At 42.7% G+C, this 20,427-nt stretch overlaps 1 protein-coding gene across 1 annotated transcript in view; it reads left to right on the forward strand.

Moving 5' to 3' along the window:
• Positions 1–3,537: 3,537 nt before the first annotated feature.
• Positions 3,538–20,427, forward strand: part of YBX3 (Y box binding protein 3) — a gene marked incomplete at its 5' end in the record, with an annotated part of 21,293 nt that continues 4,403 nt past the window's right edge. Inside the window, 5 exons of the mRNA XM_009583677.1 lie at positions 3,538–3,601; positions 5,041–5,074; positions 10,243–10,332; positions 11,017–11,139; positions 17,544–17,638. Coding sequence (XP_009581972.1) covers positions 3,538–3,601; positions 5,041–5,074; positions 10,243–10,332; positions 11,017–11,139; positions 17,544–17,638 — 406 coding nt within the window. The remainder of the gene's footprint in view (positions 3,602–5,040; positions 5,075–10,242; positions 10,333–11,016; positions 11,140–17,543; positions 17,639–20,427) is intronic.

Here is a 20,427-nt window from a genome sequence, read left to right on the forward strand (position 1 = left end):
GCGGCCCCGGGCGCTTCTCCGGGGCCGGACGGGGATAGCGAGTGAAGCGCAGCCATGTTGATGGGCTTCCCGGCACCTGCCGCCGGCCCCGTGCCCTGCAGGGGCATCTCCCCTTGGAAGGTGTTGCTGATAAACCATGTCTGCTCCCCCCCTTTAATTTTCAAGTCTTTGCACAACTTTTCTATCTATAAAGAATAGTGCTTTAATAATGCCGCTAGGATTAGCGGGGTTTTTTTTTTTTAGTTTCTACTTTATCAATAAAGAGGCAAGCGAAATGCCAAGTTGCTGTCTCTCTGCTCAAGCCCAGTGCATAGCTAGTGTGGTTTTTTCATGGTGATTAAACAGGATCGACCTGTTGAAAAGTACAAGGCTTCAATCTGCAGTGGAAATAGGGATCTACTGTTTACAACTGTGTAGCTTTAAGAGGTTAGTAAGGCAAAGCGGAGGCTGACTACTAGTGTAGAGTCCCGAACTTACACTAAGGAGAGACAGCATCTTCCCTTCTGAAGGGAAGGACTGAGGTCTTACTGCAGCAGGTAGAGGAGCCAGGTGAAGGATTTCTCGGGAGCTGAGGTAGGAATGATTCTAGCAAAACAGAAATTGGAGGTATGGTTTGCATGATTTTTCCCCTGTTCTGTTATCTGATTTGTTGGTAATCAGTCAAGGCACATCCTTATCTGTTGGTATGTCTGGCTGCTTCTTGCCTTAACATGGCTTGTTTCATTCTTGGCAATGTTTCTATCTTATTCACGTATTGCTATTGCTTGGGGGGTTAGGGAAGGGGGGAAGTGAAGGCACAAGTGCCTTTCCTGGTCTAGCAGGAAAAAGGAAACTGCCGTGGTGGTGGTTTTGCACACTGGTCTTATTGCTAGGCAAGCTTTTTTTAGCAGGAGTTGTAAGGAAAGTGATCATTGATAACGCTAATTGAAAATGGACTTATGTTCAAGTCCACCTCAAATGTGGTCTTGTAATTATGTTCACTTAAGTCTCTTCTTACAAAGATCCCACTAGAAGCAAGGTCTGATGCTTGCACGGGGCATCCAAATGTCTGACTTCTAGGAATAAGGATAAAAGCTAGTCAACTTTCTTTTCTCTCTCGGTCACAGGAAGCTTTGGCTTTCCTTGTTAAAACTAATGAAAACGCTGTTTTGGTGTGAGTAGGAGTGGCTGATGATTGTTTCCTCTGATAGCATCAGAATACAGCATCTTGTAGAAATATGTGGGCTTTCACTTGCTGGTGGGATAGGCGTCATCACATCAACTGCCTTCTCTGACTTGTCAGTAAAACTGGTTATGGTTTCCTCTGGGCTTGCCTGATTTCCCTGCTATGACAGCTTGGGCTTAACAATGGCTGCACCATGGCCATGTGGATGTTCAGTGTCATGCTATTGTGTCTGATGATCTTCCCCCCACGGTAATGCTTAGGGGAGACTGTAAGACTAGTGCGGGTAGGGAATGGTATTTCCCCAGCACACTGTTTCAGGGAATACATTGGAGACTCACACCTGCTCTCTGGCAGCTTGTGCAAAAGGAGCAATGTTGCTCTGAAGCTGTATGTGTGGACTTCTATTTATCAGCAGCCAGCTGGCCATGTAGAGTGAGTTTTGACTACCTGTCCTTCCACCAGCTTTCTGACTCTTCTGAGGGTTTTCATCAGGTTTCCTAATCTGATTGAAATAGGCAAACAGATTCAATAGTTATTTTGTGGGGGAGGGAAAGGATGATGGTGGGGGAATCAGTGGTATTAGCCTTGTTTCTTAAAGCAGGCTAAAACCTGCATGTGCCATTGGCACCTGTTTCTGTGCTTCCCCCCCGCCCTCCCCTCTTCTTCCCCTGTTGACTTGTCTTAGTGCAGTAAGCTCTTGCATGTAGCCAGTGCCTTTGTGATAACAGTAAGTGTCTGTACCTAGTGATGTCCCCATGAAACTAAACCTAAAAGCACAACTGTAAATGTTGATGCTGAAGACTGTTGTTGTTACTGAATCGGTGCTAGGCAGTTAAACTTAGGGTTTTTATCTCTGTGAACAAGAAGTCTTGGGAATGGATGCTGTACTAGGTAGAGCCCTCTTCTCCAATAATGTCTCAATCTTAACATGGTTTTGCTTCTTCTAAATATGAACATTTTCTGCTAAAAAAAATTAAAGAAGACCAAAACCTTCACGTCTAAAAGTGCAGTGAGAAATGGCCTGTTATTATTGCAATAACAGCAACAGTACTACAACAGACTGTTATCAGCAAACATACCTACTTTAGCTCTGTATTCAAGGGAGGAGGAAAAAGTTGCTCTTTTTGTCTGTCAGAGGGGTATATAAGAACGGCAAGACTGCGTGAGACCAAAGGTCTGTCTAGCTCTGTCATCTCCTAGTGGATGTTAGGGAAGAATGCAGGTGTAGAGCAGATGAAGGTAACAATTTGCAATGTGTTCTTGCCTGTAGCAGACTGGCTTGGACTTCTGAACTGGAGAGTGTCTCTAGACTGTTTTCTTTTTAATTGCCTCTTGGATTCCTCCCATGTGTTCCCAAACATATGTAAGGTTTTTCACAAGCAGTCATCTGTAGGTGACTAGACCCTTTTCAAATAAGTACTACATAGATTGCTTAGATAGTTTTGGTCATGCTATGTAATAAGTAACATCTATTAAAGTCTAGAGCCCAAAATTCTCCCTTTCCTACAGGTTTGAAAAGTACAAGTTTGTGGTCTCCACCCAGTTGCTGAGAGGGAAGGAGAGGTTGAACTACCTGCATTGCTGTTGAGTTCCTCCCACACGTACCTATATGTTGGAGGAACAGGTTTCGCCAGATCCTATAAGACACTGCAGTATGGCTTCGAAGTAAGATGCTGTTTTGGTGTTGAGACAGGAGCTTGTCTTGATCCTAGAAGCCTTGGAACATAAAGTGGGTCAGTTTTTAACTGGTAAATCACAGAAGATCTCTAGAAATAGGAATATTAAAACAAAACAAAAAAAACCCCACCATCTTGTGGGGTCTTGTTTGGTTAGAGTGATGTTGACAATGCAAGAAAGAGCTTGTCCAAAATAAGGATGTGCTGCCTCTCCACTTAAGAGAGTTGCATGGTGCTTGATACTGCTTCTTTGGCCAGTTCTGGTTTCCAAGGAAGAAAGGAAGGATAACTCTGAGTGAAAGAGAGGACTTTTAAACAGCTTTCTTCAACTATGATTCTATGTCTAGCTACTAAGCTAGAGAGAACTGATGAATGGCAGTGGGATTTTCAGCTTCACTGCACATTTCTGGGATAAGAAATAAAAAAGAAAAGGGATGGATGGCCAATTCTGAAAATAGAGCTGGACTTCATTCTAGATGCTGTGTGGTAAACTCTTGGCTGAAGAATAGCAAGTGAAAGTGTTGCTTCCTGCTACTTTGTTAGTATAAACTAAAGTGGGAGATGAAGGTACACTTTGAGTGTTAAAGGAGCAGAATAGGTCTGGTTGTGACTTCATGTGCAGGTAGAAAAGTATTTTTGTAACATTCTTGTACTTCATTATGTTTTAGAGTAACTTCTATAACTTTTTCTTTCCAGCCACCAAAGTTCTTGGCACAGTCAAGTGGTTCAATGTCAGAAATGGATATGGCTTTATCAACAGGTATGTTTAAATTTTGACTGTCATATTTTTACTGTACTAAGACTCATGGTACAGATAATATGCCATGTGTTGGTAATTGCAGCAGAGACCTGAGGACCTGGCTACAAGTTCATGCAGTTGTTGGCCAGATTTGGCCAGGCATTCAACAAACTCTGATATCATCTGAGGGGACTCTTTCTTACCACCCTCCAACCCCCCCCGCACCATCAAAGGTTGTATGTAAGGGGAAGAGAACAGAAAGGGTCAAAATCATGACAATTTGGTCTGTTACGTGTTTCTCGTGTTTATTCATACTACACCTTTTAAGAGCTGTATGTTCTTTCATGGCTGCCTGGCTCTTTTTAAAGGTGCAAGTAAGGTTGGAGGATGAGGGGGAATAATTTTGGATAAAAATTGAAGTGTTAACTGATTGGTCAGTTACCTACTCTAAATACACATTGAGATTCTCTGATTTTGTCCTGCAAGTCCTTGAACTGTTACACAGCAGGTGATTTGGGTAAGTCGGACACTGTAGAAAGGGGTGGAAGTGCCCCATTTCATGGATCTGAAGCCATCTGGTGCGATATTAATCCCAGTCTCTGGAGACTACTATCCAGTGTTATGTAAGCTTAGGAGAAAAGCTGGAGTTAGGAAGTACTCCTACAGTCTTTCATAGCAGTTGATGTGAGAGCCTTCAGCTGGATATGGTGTAATAACTTGTTAGCTTTCTTCCTAAACTGAAGTCTACTATTACTTCAGTCCAGCGCAACAAGTTTTGGATTATGCATTATCTTCACAAATTCTTTGACCCACCTGTTCCCTCTGCAGAGAAAGAATTGAGTGAACAGACAGCAGGGTCTAGGCTCTTTCTGTTGTATGGGAACACAGAATCAAGGTCTCAGACATGTCTTCATGTTTTGCGTGCAGAAGCCTGAACTGGCTGGCCTTAATCCAGACAACCTCATGTTCATGTCTGGGTCCGCCTCCAGTGGACTCTTTTGAACACCTCTTGTGCATGGTTGCTTTGAGTTTCACTGAAAGGAGAGCTCTGTTAACAGCTGTGGCCAGTCCTGTTGATAGTCTTGCTTGACCTCTAGGGTAACAGCTCAGGTTGCAGCCCCTGTGGAAGTTTTTTTGGGGGGTGGAATGGTGAAAGGCAAGCAGTCCACTCATTAACTCTGCCCCGTGTCAAAACAAAATATTGAACGCTTGCCAAAAGTTTGCAGAGAACCTCCCCCTGTCCTCTCACCCTTCTGAAGGATGGAGAGTCCTTTCTGCTGTCAAGCATATGACCCTGGAAATTCAGAGCAGGGTCTTAGTAGCATAGACTTACACAGAATGTATGGAATCTAGGGGATGTACTACAGGCTGGGGGAAGGAGGGCTTCACTTGTGAAGTCGTGGATTTCTATTTAAGTCTCTTAGTCTAAACTCTTACGACTTCTCACTTTCTTTTCGCAGAAATGATACCAAAGAAGATGTGTTTGTTCATCAGGTAAGACAGCAGTAATTGTACTTAGAGATGTGCATTATGATAGATTTCTAATGCAACTTCCTGAAACAGCCACCCAACCTTGTCCTGGTTTCTTAGAATACTTACCACAAATGCCTTGAATGGACATGTACGTTGAAATTTTCAGGGAGGAATATTAGGGTGTGTTTTCCTTTTCTCTGGAGTTATAACTGAAGGAGTAGGTATTATGCTTCATGCTTTCTTTTGTCTGCTCTGATTTGAGCACTAAAGTCTTTTGGGTTTTTTGGTGTAGTTTTGTTTGGTTGTCGCTTCCCTGGGGTGATGACTCCTCTGTTTTGTAAATACCTTGCTACTTGTTGTCTTTCCCCCCCCCCCACTTCCTCATGCTCCTTGTGTCTTTCGTTTCTTCCTACCCTCTTCATTTGCAGGTCTGTTCTGTCTGCCCTCCCTGGTATTGGAGAGAAAGTGATCCGGTCTGGCTCTTGACCAGCCTGGGTTGCCATCAGCTGTTGCTGCATGAGGCAGCTGCTCTTGGGAAGAAGAGGAGGAAGGCTGTGTGCCAAGTGTGCCCAAGCCCAGAGAGGTTGCCCAGCAGCTTGTCATTGGTTAACTTTCCTTGAACTGTCAGTAGCCTGTTCTAAGTTCATACTGAGACTCTCAGGTCACAGGCAACTAATGGGAAGACAGAAGATGCTGTCTCCATGCTGATATAAACTGATTAGTTGGCTTAGGTCTGGTTTTGCATCATCTGATACTTTTGCTTCACCAGAAAATGAAATATTGCCCCTGGAGCTTGTCCCGTATGAAATGTCTGCAGGCCCATGTGATTCTTAAAAGCATGAGCTTTCTCTGTGGTGTAACTGGCAGTATTTCCATCAAATGTAACCAGGAAACTTGCATTCAGAGTTGGTCACAAAGGATGAGGATATGTGCATATGTAGTTGTGTTAAACGTGCTGGGTTTTGTGGCTTCATGACTAAAGAGCCTGTGATAACTTTCTCTGGGTCAAGGGGTGTAGACCTGTTATCCCTAAAATGGATGAAGCTGGGAGGGAGTAAGTCTAGTGCCTGTAATGAGTGAAGATGTCAGAAGTGTGTGCAGTACACACTCCGGGTTGAGCGGGTGGACTGGGAGCAAGAGCTCTTGATACATGTACCATTTTCTAATGGTCACCCTCTTTCCTTAATGACTGTGTGCTGTGTGCACACTGATACAGATGCTGTATCTGCAGCCTGATGGGAATGCATCCAGAGAAGGTGGGAAGAGTTCTAGTAGCAGGAACATGTTCTGCATAGGGAGCACTGTAAAACTCGCTTGAAGACAAACGAGGTCTCTGAGACCTATGAGAAGATATCCTGGAAAATGGTTGTTGTGCTGATGACAGAGATAACATGGATCAGTTGTTATTCTGCTTGGGAAGTTTGCCTGCGGAGACCCAAACAATGAAGGCCCACAGCAAGCTAGTATTATCTGTGTTGTTTTGTCTCCTTCACCTGTGGAGATTATTCATCTAAATGTAAACTGGTGTGTGTTGTGGGTAACTTATTTCTCATCTCCTGTGGCTGAAATCCTCGCTGATGACAGAGATAACGTGGATCAGTTGTTATTCTGCTTGGGAAGTTTGCCTGCGGAGACCCAAACAATGAAGGCCCACAGCAAGCTAGTATTATCTGTGTTGTTTTGTCTCCTTCACCTGTGGAGATTATTCATCTAAATGTAAACTGGTGTGTGTTGTGGGTAACTTATTTCTCATCTCCTGTGGCTGAAATCCTCTTGTAGTGAGCACTGAGCAAAACTGGCTTGATGTTTCAGAAATAACACATCATGTGCAAGCTTGCATCTGATTAATCCTGTTGGTAGGCTATGCATGGCAGAGTAGATGCTTCCAGCTCTGGCCTGGGTTGGCTGCAATCCGGTGTTCCTCAGCTCTTCCATCTCAAGCTGTTCCTGTATGTGAACGTGCTCCCTACCAGAGCCTGGGGTTTTCTGGCTGGAGCTCTCGCCTGAGTGCTTGGCTCGGCAGGGCCAGCGGACGGGGCGCGCCTGGCAAGGGAGGCAAATCCACTGCGTAAGCAAACATCCTGCTGTAAGCTTCCTCTTCATGGTTAGTGCTGGTTCTGCCCCTCCTCCTCGTGCCTGTCCCGGGAGGAGCTGGATTACATGCCTAATCCCTTCAGAATAAGGCTGACCTAGTTGAATAGATACAGCCTCCTCCCTGCCTCCCCGGCACGCATCCGCAACAGGGAGGGAACAGGCCGATCTCATGATTGGAATGGGGGTTAACGCTCAGTGTCTTGGCTATTGGATGCTATTTATAAACCTAGTACAGATTAAAATGCTTTTCTCCTTAGGGCATGCATAGCTTGCGTTGAATTAACCCCTTGTCTTGCGGGGGAGCCAAGCAGTGTTTTGGGGAAGGGCAGTTCTTTCACCTGCTTTGTCTTGCTTGCATCCTTGGCTGGTTGGTTCATGCAAGGTGCTGTCTAGGGCACTGTGTCAGTTAGAGCAATAGGGAGCAATAGGGATTGATCTGCCTAGTGGAGTGGAGTGTGTCTGGAGGGGGGAGGAGGGTCTTGCAATTTAACACCATTAAAAGTGTCAGTAGCCAGAGAAGTGCAATTTAATTAGGCATAGTTTGAATCACAAGCAGTGAGGAGGAGTTAATCTCTTCTGCACAGGTCTTTCTTTTTCTTCACTGGCTTGTATTCATTGTGCACAGCCTGGTGTACATGCACCAGTAACTGGTGTAATAAATTTCGGCTGTTATTGTGACAATGCTGGATGTGCACATGATGTGGTGATATCATGAGGGTATGGAAATAACTTCCAAACAAAACACTGAACTAGCTCTGAAGACTCTTAGAGCTGTCTGTTCATCGGTGTCCCCTTGGGAAAGGAAAGGCTCTGTCTTAATTGTTGAGTGCTGTCTGTGTTAACACAAAACATCTGTCTCTTGAATTAAAAAAGCTGGAGCCTGCAGGATGCTGGTGAACAGTAACAGGGAGAATAGTGTGCTCTCCTGTGTGGATATACAGAGTAAAAGTCTTTTCATCAAGCTTAGAGCTTAGGCTTGTTAGAGGCTTATTTCAGCAATGTTTACCTGCAGCTGAAGTAGTAAGTAGTAAAGCCGTATAGTTTCTGCTCTGAATTCTAGGACTTACTCAAAATTGTTCCTGGTTGCCTTTATAAAACAAACTTCAACCTACTCTATCTCCTATTGGCAGGTTATTCAATTGCAAATCTGAATTTTGACATTTCTGTCCATAAAGCTGGAACAGAACATGTGGAATCCTGTTGAATTTCTTCCATTACGCTTGGAGGATGTTTGAGGAGCTTGATTAATCTTAAGTACACCCTCTGGTGAAAAGAAATCTGGTAGTCCTTTCTTCCTCTGCACTTACAAGGACGGCGAAGGAGTTTGGAATACAGCTTGTTAACATCTCTGTCATATGCAGAGCACAAGTCTTACGAGTTTGAGTCAGTTGTCTCAGGACAAGTGGTGGTGAAAGAATTAAACCCTTAATCTGCAGTGGAGATAATGATTTTGGTATTAGTGTATAGCATTTATGGAAAAGCTAGCACTTCCAGCTGATTTTAGAAATGGGGCAGTTACACTAATAGGCCAGCGGAAAGCAAACAGAACTGTCTCAGCTGATGGTGGGAGTCTCTGCTTTGTAAAGTAATTCCCCAAAGAATTCACTTGAGCAGCTCGTTCTCTTCCTGTATCAAAAAACAAAAAAAACAACCCTCTTGGGTTGTTTTTGCTTTGGTAGCAATAATATGTACACTCTCGCATTCTTCCTTAAGCTGTTCAGGGACACTGCAGGGTACAGGGAAAGGTGTGGCTAGATGTGGGACTAAAAGGACATGCTGGCCTATTGCCTGAAACACAAAGGGGACTGTATTCAGCAACAATGAGAATACTTTTCCTAAACTGGTCAAGCTCAACTTTGAACTGATTAAAACTTTTCCTTCAGTGGGAAATACTTTTGGGCTATTGTTGACTGAATGAATATAGTTGCCACGCACACGCAACAACTCAATTGGTCTTCATTCTGCCTGTTTCTCTTGAACTGCAGACAGATATGACAACTGTCTCTTCTGTTTCTGTCCTACATCGCATTTCTTAAGCCAGATTTGTGCCCTGTATTTCTGTGTGTGCTTCTATCTGCTGGATCTGTACCTGCCTCCTTCATGCTAACAGAAGATGCCCATATCAGGAAACTTAAAGTGAATTGGTCTTTAATAATCTACGAGAACTTCAGTAAAAAGCTGGCTACTAGATTGGCTTGTACAATGTGTGTGTTTTGGTTTTGTTTGGGTTTTTTCTCCCCTGGCTTCTTCCAGTTTGTGAACCCTTACCTAATGAAGAGATAGTAGGCTTGTCTTGCTAACTTCCTTTTGTGGAATCCTAGAAATACTCCACGAGTGAAAAGCGTCCATAGTTGACAGGCTGAAAATCGCTCCGGGAGGTTTGAGTGTTCCTGTGAGTCTGAGGAGGTTTTCAACCGGTTTTGATCTGAAGCCGTGTTGTTAATAGAATTTTGGGGTTTCTGTCTAGGAGATGACTAAGACTGTGATTGTCTGTTCTGGTGTTATTGCTGTGTTCTTTAGAGACTCACCTAATTTTTGGGGGTCTCCCTTACAGTGCTTAAGTAAAATGCTTATTTATGTTACACCAAAGTTATAGTAATTCTTCTCTAGTTACTATGAGTTGCTGTGATACCTTATAGTTAATGCCATCTTCCAGAAAAATGCTCATGGTCTTAAGTTCTCTGTAGATGGTCTACAGGTCTCCTAATGACTGTGAAGGCATGGGCCACACTTGCTGCTGGAGCTGCCTTGGTACAGCTTGCAGGACATCAAACACTCAGTGTGAAATCTTCATACAGAAAGTTGTAATGATCTGGGTATTTAGTAGATTTGACAGAGGGGATCCTGGGGCAACAGCTGATTTGTAAATTCATAAGTATTGAGAAAGGAGTAAACCTTGACTGAGTATTGGGCGGCCTGTGGAATAAGAGAGACATCTGTGTATTTAAAATATCTTGGCATGGTGACTGATCTGGTGTGAGGAGTTGGGATTGTAGCAGAAGAATACTGTCCTTCCCTCATCTACAGGGCTATGAATGTCTAAGATAATAAGTAAGATAAAATAATATATTTTTCTGTATCTTCTTTCTTTAAAGACGGCGATAAAGAAAAACAACCCACGGAAATATCTGCGCAGTGTTGGTGATGGAGAGACTGTAGAATTTGATGTGGTCGAGGGAGAGAAGGTGAGAGATTATGGAGACTTAGGTGTGTGGTCCAACAGAGTTAACATCACTCTAGTGGGGGATAACACAGAACCTTAGCTGTGTATCTGGTGTTTTTGTCTAATATGTTAATCCCTGGGGTGGGTGGCATTCATACAACTTTTCTGTGGAAGATCTGTTTTTTAAAGGCTTCATTAAGAAGTGTTTCTAGATATGTATCAAAACTCTACTTTAACTACATCCTAGTGCTTCTAGAACCTGTAATTTTTACTTGATAGAGCATTTGAAGCTTGCGGCCTGCCCAATAAGCATTAACTGAGGCATGTATTGCCCTGAAGAATTTGTCTCGGAGTCTGGTAGCTTAATAACTGTAAGAACCTTCAAGTTCTTTGCACTTCTACTTTCTCAAACATGTTGGGTTTTTTTTTAGTTTTCTGAGCTTTTTTGATTTTTTTTTTTGTCTTTTAATCAGTTGCTTCTTGCTTTTTCCTGTGAACTCAGTCTGCCTGATAGGCTCTTAACTCATGATCATAACTCTTGGTTATGGGGTTGAGAATAACAAACCTGCTTTTGCACTACATGGGAAGAAGGAATCTCTGTAGCTTGGAACTGATGCAAAAAAGCCTCTTTCCTGTTTTATCTTCTCCCTGTAGCTTGTTGTTCTTTTCTCACACCACCCTGGTTTACTTTCTTTTGGCCTTCTAGGGTGCAGAAGCAGCTAATGTCACTGGTCCAGATGGAGTCCCTGTAGAAGGCAGCCGCTATGCTGCAGACCGGCGCCGCTATCGACGTGGCTATTTTGGCCGACGCCGTGGACCACCTCGAAGTGTAAGTTTAATTTCTTTAGTGGTGGTCATCCTGCTTCCAGCCCTCTCGTGAGAGGGAACTACAGGTTCAGCACTGGCATATAGTAAACTGTCAATGCTTAACTAAGTTGTGAGTGTTCTTCAGTAATATTCTGGGTTCCTCCAGCACATCATTGATGTTGATACTGATACTTTCTATTATTGGGTGTCCTGTAGGCCTTTCCTTGGCAAGTCTTTCTAGAATGTGTTAAAAGCATCTGTTTAAGAGTAAACACAAAGAAGTGAGACACCTAAGTGGTTCACCATGCCCTTTACCTGAAGCAAGGGGAAATATTTATATTACTCTAAGTAGTATAACCATAACTTGGGAAGGTTACTTGGAAAATGGGATTTGTTTAGAAGTTTGTCACTTCTGCATGACATGGTAGTAGTTTGACCAACTAGTTGAAACCTCCATGTACTGTCCCTTCATAGGCCTCTGCCTACAGCAGTTTAGTGTAAGGATGCATTTTTTCTCTAAAGTAGCTACGCACCACTGTTCATAACATCTGCAAGCCTTCCTAAGAAGCTTCTCTGCAAGCTTTTGCAGAGGGGGGAGTAAGTATGAGGTACATGGCTGTAGTTCTAGCAGTTACTACTCCTGTCCACATCGTGCTTGTGCTAAATTGGTGACTGGAACAATTCAACTAACTGGAACATACTCCAGGCTTGATTTATCTTTTCTTTAATAGTTGAGTCTGTGATCATCTCTTGCAGAAGTGTGTGAATGATCCAATATGAGAGCCATGGTGGAAGTCTCTGCCCAAGCAACATAACTTTCTTCTCATCTTGTTCTACAGGGGGGGCGAATGGAAAAAATGTTGTCAAATCCTTCTTTAAAGCCTAGCTGTTTTACTAGCTATCATGAGGTCTTTTCTTTAATCCTGCTGGCCACCACTGAGCCTTAAATATGTGAAAGGTGTTCTTCCTGAGTCCCTTGGAGACGGCTAGAAGTTGGTGCTGGTAACTGATGGCTTATTACTGAGTATGTCTTTGTTTTTGTGTCAATACAGTTTGCAGCTTCAGCTTTCACGCCAAGTGGTAGAGAACTAGGATACTTGGTTTTGTTCAGCGCTTTGATGTTTCCAGTCTTATTTGTTAGCTCATCAACCAGCTACATTCCAGTATTGATTCTGTTTCCTTTTGCTCTCCTGAGATGAAAATCTCCCTCAACTGTCTTTATTGGGAGTGAATGCTTTAGTTGGTGGTATTGGTGTTGTCTTGGAGCTGCTTCAGACTTTAAATGAGCAGACATATCAAGGCTTAGACAACCCTGTGTACTGCTGAGTGTGGAAAGCAGCTGTTTCTTTCTGCCTGAAGAGTGACAATGCAAGACCTAACTTGGACATGGGGAACATTCAGTCTCAGGGTACTCGTGTGGGGACATGTTCTCTTGGATGTCTAACACAAACTCATGCAGCTAAAAATCTTGTTTGCATGTGACACTAACACAGTTGGATCCTGGTACTTGAAGATGTACACAAGGGGCAAAAAATTGTGATGTCACACTTTTCCTTTGGCTTGCTTATATCTGAGTCCCCAGACTGATTTGGTGTGGGTACCAGACCTTAGCTGTTGTGTGACCAGTGCCTGATGTCCTATGAAGTCATCTCTCATTTCATAACCTAAAACATACTGCTCTTTCTCTGAGATCATTGACTCTGGAAGAATTACAGCCTTCAAAACTTGCAAATGATAATTTACAAAAGGACATTAACCTGGGTGTTCATTGTTTCCCTTTGTTCATGAGGTTTGGTCCTTCTCTTTAGCTTGTTGAGTATCCTCTGAATGTCAGGTCTTCCCATCAATGCATTGACTGCTTCTCTGGATTTGGTATCATCTGTTAAGAGTAAATTCTGTTTCATTCAAAGATGATGAAGACCTTATGCTACTATTCCCTTAGCATGCCACTCTAACAGGTAACAAAGTAAACTCCATGGTTGCTGTGACCTTTCAAAGATGATACTGGCCAGGCAGTGACACTGGCCAGCTCCTTCAGCACTCTTGAATGTATCCTGTGTAGTCCTGTATGTGTAAGACTTGTTTAAGTGATACTTCTGTTTCATATTTGAGCTCAGTCAAGAGTTCCTTGTGCAGCCAAAGTTGATGTTCTGCTATGCCTGCTCAACTTTCTGCATGTTGCAGTGGACCCTTCTTGTGTTCTGAGCTAGTTTGAGGTGCAACCAATTCTGCTGGGCCTTCTTACCCACTCACTTATTAGTTGCCTGAACAAGTCGAAGCTCCACTTTAAGGAAGTCTTTGCAGGGACTGCAAAGGGCTGTTCAGGGACTGTCTCTGAAGTTGTCCTAGTGTAGGTCAGTGAAACCACTCAAACTTGGCCATCAATATTTCCTTTTGCAGATTTTTCACTTGCATCAGTTAATACTTTCTTCACATTGAAACTGCATGTCTACTGCATCTAGAAAGATGCTTCTTTCTAATATCCTTTTCCTTTAACAAGGCTTCCTCTTTCCCCTTCCATTCCCATGTGCGTAAAGGGGGGAGAAAGGTAGCAATATCTGTGAGCCATAGCAGTATGTATACACTATTCTGTATGATCCCATTAACAGGTGCATTAAAGGTTGTGCCTCTCTACTTGAGGAAGTGTTTTTTGCTAACTGTCCTGCAGGATATTTCTGAGAGTTTGAGTTGCTGATGGTATGGCACTCTGGGCTGTGTTTGCTGAAAGGATATTTACTCAGCTGCAGGCAACTTTTGCTGCATGCCTAAAAGAAAAGATTTCAGTGTACCCAGGCCTGCTATGCTTAAAGATCTACTAGGCTGCAGAGGTGAAAGGTTTTCTCAGAGCTCAGCTGCCCACATCATCAATCCTGTATTTACTGAAAAAAATTGTTTAATTTGTTGAGATGACTTTTGACATGGTGGCCTTCCAGGTTTTAAGAACTCTTAATTGATGTCTGTTAGCAGCTCCAGTCCAACCTTGCAGCGCAGCAAGAGTTGATGTATCCTTGCTTACTGGCATGATTTTAGGCAAACCAAAGATGCTATCCTTTGTTTGCCATGCTAGCTCAAATGTGTCTGTACTCTGCCTGTAACTTACTGGGTCTGGTTTTGAACACGTGTGGATTTCTTGAGTGAAGAGAACCTGGAGGAATCTGAGGTATTTAACCAGCTCCAATGCAACTGTCTGGATTGCATGGAGAATTCTGTGGAAAGTAGAAGTACTTGTTCATATGAAAAATTTCTTAACTGTATCTACTACAGAAAAGAGGCTGTGCTCTTCATTGAACTGTGACAACATAGACATGTGTGTGGAGCTATAGTCAGGATGTTAGAACAGACAATGAATCATGGAATAACCTTGAGAACTGATGATGTCCTCATGTACATACTGTGTGCATTACTAATAGAAGAAGCCTCTGCCAGTGAGTCGGAAAATAAGCAAAATAGTTTGAGAGCTGTTTTATAGGCTGACTCTTTCTTGTAGAGAGGAGACCTGAAAAGATTAATAGTATTACACAAAAGCTAGAGACTGATCTGAAGAGATGTAAGAACAAATGAAGAAGAAATTAGGGGAAGTAAATGAGTAAAAAGCTCATTGCAGTTACAGTTAATGCTTACAAAGCTTTTCTTTGGGGGACAGCAATAAAATTTTGTACTATTTTAGGGCTAGAGAAATCTGTGTGAGATCTTCATGGGGAATCACAGCCAGCCTGCCTATTTTAGTCATCTTCAGAGGAAAACAGAGTGCAGCAGACCAGCTTCATTCATTTGTCCTTTAGAATGACATAATGTTTTGTTAGAAGGTATTACAGTGAGTTGGAAGGTTCCTGTGGAGGAGACTGAGTGAACTGGATCATGTGTGTGCTAGACATGGTGTGGTACTTTTAAGAGTACAAATAGAGCTTTCCTAATAAATAAATCTAATATACTTACTGTCAGTATACTAAAACAAGACCACAAAGCTCAGGTTCTGTTTTCTGGTCAAATTGCACCTGTTTCAGTGACTTCTGACTTTTATTCTGGAGCCATACTTCACTTCTGGCCCATAGACCTAGATCAATTGACAGTGATACTAGTGTAATGTGTTAATTGAATTTTTGTGATACTATAGGAGATGCAGGAAATTATCAGAACTTCTGGGCTAAGCAACCCAGTTCCTTCGCTATTCTGTTTTCAACTGATTGTTTAAGCCAAACCCATTTAAAATACTGACATAGCAACATTCAGTTCAAGATGAATAGGAAAATGTTTGCATTGCTTTCAAGGTTCAGTCATTCTTTCAGGAGATGGAGTCTTTTATCTGAGATTCCAATGCAGCCCTTTGTAGGGAGGAGTGAACTTGGGCTGTGCCATTAAAAACATGTAGAAATTCAATACTGCCTTTTAAAGAGCTGTGAATGTGATGCTGATTGCCAAGTACTATAAGAGAGCTTTGGCTGATGAAGAATATTGTTGTGTGCCCCTCACTACGATTAGGTTGGTTGATGCTTTGTTAGCTTCCAGCACATTATCCCTCAGACAAGACCTACTAGGCCTCTGTGGTTCCATATTTCTGGTATTGCAGTGCTAGAACTGAGTGCAGATTCCATGTGTGCTTGCTCAGAAATCCTGGAAAAGAGAAATGGTGATTGTGCTGGAACATGTTCAGGATTGTTTTAGTTCTGCGTCCTCTCTTCCCTTCACATCTTGCTGCTCTCTCCTCCTGTTTCTGTGCTTTGCCAGTCCTCATGTGAGGAAGAGAGTGAGATCAGGAGCAGCATTAGGTCCTTGCTTCACAAAAGGCAAATCCCAAGACCTCTGAATCACAATACTAGCTGTGCTAGACCTTACTGTCTGAGATGCTTCTGACCACCCATCACAGGTCTATTAAACTGTAAAGTTATGTAGTACAAAGTATCTTGATGCAAACAGGACAGAATGGTATTGCAAAGTAGATACTAGTATAATGCTGTCGTAAGCTCAGAAGTGTAATTTTCCTTTTGGGTTCTGAGTCTCTCATACTTCTCAGCTGCTATCAGATGCTACCTGTTATTATTATCTACTTAGTCAGTGGGAGTTCCTGTGGATATTTAGTTATCCTGATCAGTTTTATACATGAGGGAACATAATGGATAATGTTATTTATGATTGTGGGTTTTTTAACTGAATGCTGATTTCTCTCTACCTCAGCAGCTGACCCTGTCATATTGTTAAGAATAGCTGGTATAGCTATTTCTAGGTACAGCATGTGAAATATTCCAGTTGCCTTTAGGCCATGTCTCTGTGCTTTTTTGAAACTTGGAAAGCTACAAAGAGTTCTTGAAATTATTAATGCATTTGGAGGGTATTTGGAGAGAAGATTGTCCAGGTTGGTCACTGACGTTCATTTAATTCCCCAAGATTTCTTGTTACAACCTACAGTGCTCCAGCCTTTCTAAGTGTTTATCATCATGCTATCTTAGCTAAAGAAAAGTTCACTGCCCACGCAGTTACCTGAGATTGCCAGTTAAAATAGAGCAAAATATGATGGTGATGGTTAAAATAGCTGTGTAGAATTGGAAGGAGACCTGTCAAACTTAGTGTAGACTATTGAAGGCTGTCAGGAAGCAATAGCTTTTGTTTCCGCAATAGCTTTTGTTTCCTGATGAGATGCAGAAGATGCACTTCTGTTTCCAGATCTCTTGTTAAATTCTTTCTTTTAAAGGGAAGAATAATACAATGGGAACTATAAATCATGTAATGTTTTATAAAACATTACATTACTGATGGCTGGCATTTTAAAAAACAAAACTAGGAAAAAATATGAAATACAGCTTTATCACTTAACAACTAAAGGGGAAAGATAACCACCGCATCTCTGAAAGGTTGAAAATGTTGAGTGTACGAGAGTATTTGACATGATGTAGTACAGTTTTTCTGTCTTTAAATTTCTTCATGGTTTTTGTGGGAGTTCTCTGTGGAATAGGGCTTTGTGTAGAATGAAGCCAGAAGTGGTCTCTGGCGAGCTTCAGTGTGATGTCTTTCAGTTAGGTTTCCAAATTCAGAAGTGTCCTGTTGAACAGTTGCCTCTCCATAACATGTTTACCCCTTACAGTGCAATATTATGTCTTGAAATGTACTTTCATAGGCATCAGAGAACTGTCAGGTTCTCTACCTTTCTTGGCAGACAGGGAGGAGGTATTGTCAGATAGCTTAGCCTGTTACTGTGAGGAACAAGGGCAGTGTTATTGGCTCTTGTTCTGTCCTACTCTTACCTTTGCCCAAATTAAAGCTTTGAGTATCTGCTGCTTCTTTTTACCTGGTATGCTTTACCTGGTGTTTCTGTACTGATACACTGGTTTTGAACTTGTGTTCAGATCTTTGGGCTTTATAGTTAATATACTGCCTGTGAAATAAGATAACACTTCATCTTTGACTCTGTCTTCTGTTTTCTTTTGGCTGTAGGGTGGTGAGGGAGAAATCAAGGATGGGGTCACAGAAGGAGGACAACTTCATCAACAAGTTCATAGGAATCCTACCTATCGTCCCCGCTATCGCAGGTTTGTACTATTTCCTTTGCTCATCATTACATTTGGATTCTTTTGTGATCTATACAGGCTTCATTAAGAGCAGGAAGCTGTTTTCCCTGGCATTAACGTGCATGCAAATGGTAGGTACAGTGAGAAGCATTTTAATTATTAGGAAAAAGGTGAGCCACGGGAGTAAGGAAACAACTGTAGAATTTGTTTAATGTGCTTATATATTGCTCAGAGCCAGGAATAGGTCAAGAAAGGGCGAAGAATTCTTTGTATCCTGTTACTTCTCACAATTGAGCTACATATTGAAGTGAGTTGCAGGGTCTGTGGCTTCCCAGCTGAACTCTTATACTTTCCTGGACAACTAATGAATCCAAATCCCACTTGATCTGGGACAGGTAGGTTCACCATCTGCAGGGGCAGGATGTGCTTTATAACTTTTCTTGCGGACTGCAGACAGTAGTTTGGAGTTCAGCATTGGACTAGTAGCTTGTGCACATCCAGCTCAGTCCTACATGTCATGCAGGCTTGATTTTACGCACTGGTGCTACTTGTAGGTACAGAGGAAAGCCTACTGTTCAGTGAAAATGAAGTTGTGTCCTATCTCTTACAGGCCATGAGATTATATGGTAGCATTATAGTTACCTTGTAGTAACTCCTGTGCTAGTGGAGGGTATGGCTGTCAGTCAGGATTTAAATTTTAGGTTCCTTGAGGGCTCCTAAAGGAGAAGGTAACAAAACAGGACTATTTGAGTTACTCTTCCTAATACTTTAGGAGAAAGGGGGTGCTAAAGAGGCTGGAGAGCTTCCAGAATAGTAACACAAAACTCATCAAAATGATTGAAGGGGGAAAATATGCGAAGAGTGGAAGTGACTGAGGGCTCTAAGGCTAGGAGAAGGAGATGAAGATAGATTATAGAGGTCCTCAGAATAATGAGTGGCATGGAAAAGATAAGTGAAATTGTTTTTGCTTTTTTTCTGATAAAAGAATACACTATGAGGAGCCTTCAAATGAAGGAAGTGGGAGACACGCTAATAAACAAAGGGAGGTTCACAGGACCATAGAACAGCCCAGGTTGGAAGGGACCTCAAGAAATCATCTGGCTGAACCTTTTGTGGGAAGGGGAGCTGAGATGAGATTATCTATCACCCTGTCCAGTCACATCTTGAAAGCCTTCAGTGATGGGGACTCTACCACATTCCTGGGGAGGTTATTACAGTAAATGATTGTTCTCACTGTAAATCTTTCCTCTATTAAGAGGAAACCTCTCCTGGTACAACTTGTACCTGTTGCCCCTTGTCTTCTCAATGTGGCTCCTTGTGAAGAGAGAGCCTCTATCCTCTTTCTAGCTGCCTTTTAGGTACGAATACTGTGATCAGTTCCTCCCTAAGCCTTCTTTTCTGCAGGGAGAAAAGACCTAACTCCCTCAGTCTTGCCTCATAGATCAGTTTTTCCAGCCCATTGATCTTAACAGCCCTCCTTTGGACTGTCCAGAAGTGGACACAGTATTCCAGGTGCAACCTGATAAATGCTGAGTAGAGGGGGATGTTCACATCTCTCTGCTACTAATGCGTCTGTGGATGCAGCCCAGGATCTATGTTGCCTTTGTTGCTGCAGTGGTGTTCTGCTGACTTATGTTCAGATTGCTGACTTGAGGAGTTATGCATACAGCAGATTGTTGGAGCTTTTTGCCATGGGATGTTGGAGATGTTAAAAGCTTGCGTGAGCTTGGGGGAGACTGTTGAATAGCTAGAAGAGAACACCATTGTCATATCTCTAAATAGGCAAACTGTCTGGCTCAGGAAATCCCTGGTGTGGAAAACAATTGGAGGCTGGGAGGCTATTTGGGAAGCAGGTTTCCTTGTCCTTATTTTTCCCTAGGGATCCATACAACTGGGATAAATGGACACTCAAAGACCCAGTAGGCCATTCTTAGGTTCTTAGTAAAGGTCCCTTGGAATTCGCTTATCCCATCAGTGTTCCTGTGGAGTAAGTTGCTGAGTCATTTGTGTTAGTCATACCTTAAACTGGCCAGTGTAGGGTTGTTTTCTTTATTCTCCAGCCTTAGTTCTGACATGACCACTCCAGCTTCCAGCCTCTACGCTGAGGGAACAATTCCATAGCTGAGGAATTTGGTGCAGTTAAAAATATCAGTGTGAAATAGTCAGCCTCTGACTGTCATACCTTTTGAGATGTTGCCTCACTTTTTTTTCATTGAATTCTTTAAGTGGAAAAGCTCATTCAGATTCTTGGCTTCTTGTGACTTGTTTTATCTTGCAGAATGGGTGACAAGTTAAATAAAACACTGTATTACTTTCACTGGTGCTCTTCATAAAGCATTGTGACACGGTCCCCCACAACATCCTTCTCTCTAAATTGGACTGTTCGGTGGGTGAGGAATTGGTTGCATTGTCGCATCCAGAGGGTATTGGTCAATGGCTCAATGTCCAGATGAGATCGGTGACACGTGGTGTCCCTCAGGGGTCTGTACTGGGACTGGTACTGTTTAATGTCTTCTTCAATAACATAGACAGTGGGATCGAGTGCACCCTCAGCAAGTTTGCAGATGACACCAAGCTGAGTGGTGTGGTCGACATGCCTGAGGGGCGGGATGCTATCCAGAGGGACCTGGACAAGCTTGAGAAGTGGGCCTGTGTGAACCTCATGAGGTTCAACAAGGCCAAGTGTAAGGTCCTGCACCTGGGTTGGGGCAACCCCTGGTATCAATACAGGCTGGGGGAGGAAGGGACTGAGAGCAGCCCTGCCAAGAAGAACTTGGGAGTACTGGGGGATAAAAAGCTAGACATGAGCC

This window comes from Fulmarus glacialis, unplaced genomic scaffold, assembly GCF_000690835.1.
Source record: "Fulmarus glacialis isolate BGI_N327 unplaced genomic scaffold, ASM69083v1 scaffold11588, whole genome shotgun sequence".
Taxonomy (NCBI): Eukaryota; Metazoa; Chordata; class Aves; order Procellariiformes; family Procellariidae; genus Fulmarus; species Fulmarus glacialis.